Source organism: Microtus ochrogaster, chromosome 5 (genome assembly GCF_000317375.1).
Source record: "Microtus ochrogaster isolate Prairie Vole_2 chromosome 5, MicOch1.0, whole genome shotgun sequence".
NCBI lineage: Eukaryota > Metazoa > Chordata > Mammalia > Rodentia > Cricetidae > Microtus > Microtus ochrogaster.
Window position 1 is genome coordinate 80870938 of NC_022012.1, and position 1602 is coordinate 80872539.

The 1602-nt window shown below is 48.9% G+C and overlaps 1 protein-coding gene across 1 annotated transcript in view; it reads left to right on the forward strand.

Moving 5' to 3' along the window:
- The window catches only part of Traip (TRAF interacting protein), a 28828-nt gene that overhangs the window by 9659 nt on the left and 17567 nt on the right, over positions 1 to 1602 (forward strand). Inside the window, exons 2-3 of the mRNA XM_005347877.2 lie at positions 536 to 593; positions 1094 to 1177. Coding sequence (XP_005347934.1) covers positions 536 to 593; positions 1094 to 1177 — 142 coding nt within the window. The remainder of the gene's footprint in view (positions 1 to 535; positions 594 to 1093; positions 1178 to 1602) is intronic.

Consider the following 1602-nt stretch of genomic DNA (forward strand, 5'->3'; position numbering starts at 1 on the left):
AGTTCATCTTTAAGACCTGAGTTTTGGCCGGGCGGTGCACACCTTTAATCCCAGCACTCGGGAGGCAGAGGCAGGTGGATCTCTGGGAGTTCGAGGCCAGCCTGGTCTACAAGAGCTAGTTCCGGGACAAGTACCAAAACTACAGAGAAACCCTGTCTCGAAAAAAACAAAGAAAACAAAACAAAAAAGACCTGAGTTTTGCTGGACCATACTGGTAAATTATGTAAATCTGGGCTGTGTAGCCCTTAGAGTTCTAACTTAAAGTAACAGAAGTTTCTAACAGAAGTTCCGCCTCCTGAGAGACTCTGAGTTTTGTCTGTCACGTACACTCTGCAGCCCAGATTGCAAAGAATAGCCTTTGGCCAAGCCTCCAAACCTCAACCCACAGCCAGCCGAGCACTGTGCAGCCCTTACAGAAAGTCCTTCCATTGCAGTCAGGCAGGTGTTGGGGCAAAGGGGCGCTAACAGCAGTGGCCATGTGACCTGTATCCCCAGCCATGTGAGGATTACTTGTCTTTTACTGTTTTCATTGTAGCCTAATCCAGTGGTTTGAGACAGCACCAAGTCGGACCTGCCCACAGTGTAGAATCCAGGTAAGGATGATGGAGTGTGGGTCTCAGCTAAAGACCTTCTTTCCAGGAAACAGGGATGGGGAAGACATCTCTGAAATAGAAATATTCTGACCTTTTTGCCCCCCTTGGTTTGAGGCCAGTTGGTCCTCACAGATGCCCGTGAGTCACTCTGGAGGCTTGCTTACACCCATGGTGTAACCTCCTCAGTTGTGCTTCTCTTGTGTGCATTTGGCCTCCTTCAGTGTTTAACGAATGTTCCCGTGCATAAAGTTGAAGAATCTTTTAAGCACTCATAAGTGTTGTCTGCAGCGACATGTCTTCAGCCACCAGCAGACCAGCAGTCCTGACTCTGGGTACGTGTAGAAATGAAAAGGTCTTCTCACTCAAAAGGATATGTGCTGAAAAGTTAGGCCTGAGAGCAGACCTGGCACATGTGGCCGGCAGCCAAAGCCACGTGTAATCTTTCCTCCTCACCTTTGACCTCACTCCACCATTGTTCTCTGTCTTGTTCTCCCATCCAGGTTGGCAAAAAGGCTATTATCAATAAACTTTTCTTTGACCTTGCCCAGGAAGAGGAGAGTCTCTTGGATGCAGAATTCTTAAAGGTACCCAGGATTTATCTCATTCTACTGGATTCCAAACCTTCTAAGAGTTCACTTTTCACTTCCACTTGAGAAGGTGCCTAGAGTGTTAGATGGAGCTAGGCCTGTGGAACAAAGACTTGGCAGAGCTGTCAGGGTGAGGGCAGGTGGCTTTGAGACAGTCATCAGAGGCGTATACTTTAAGAGGAGAGGGGCCCACGACTGAGAACTCCCCTTGGACATTTGGACATCAGGGCAATTTGGACTGAAGGATCACACGCCTCTCTAAAGGCCCTCGCCTTATGAAGGACTTCGAGGACTTTGAGCCTTCCTGCCCAGCACGCTTTTGTGCTGAATAGTTAGTGAAACATTAAGAAATTCTTCCAGGCTGGGCGGTGGTGGCGTACGCCTTTAATCCCAGCACTCGGGAGGCAGAGGCAGGCGGATCT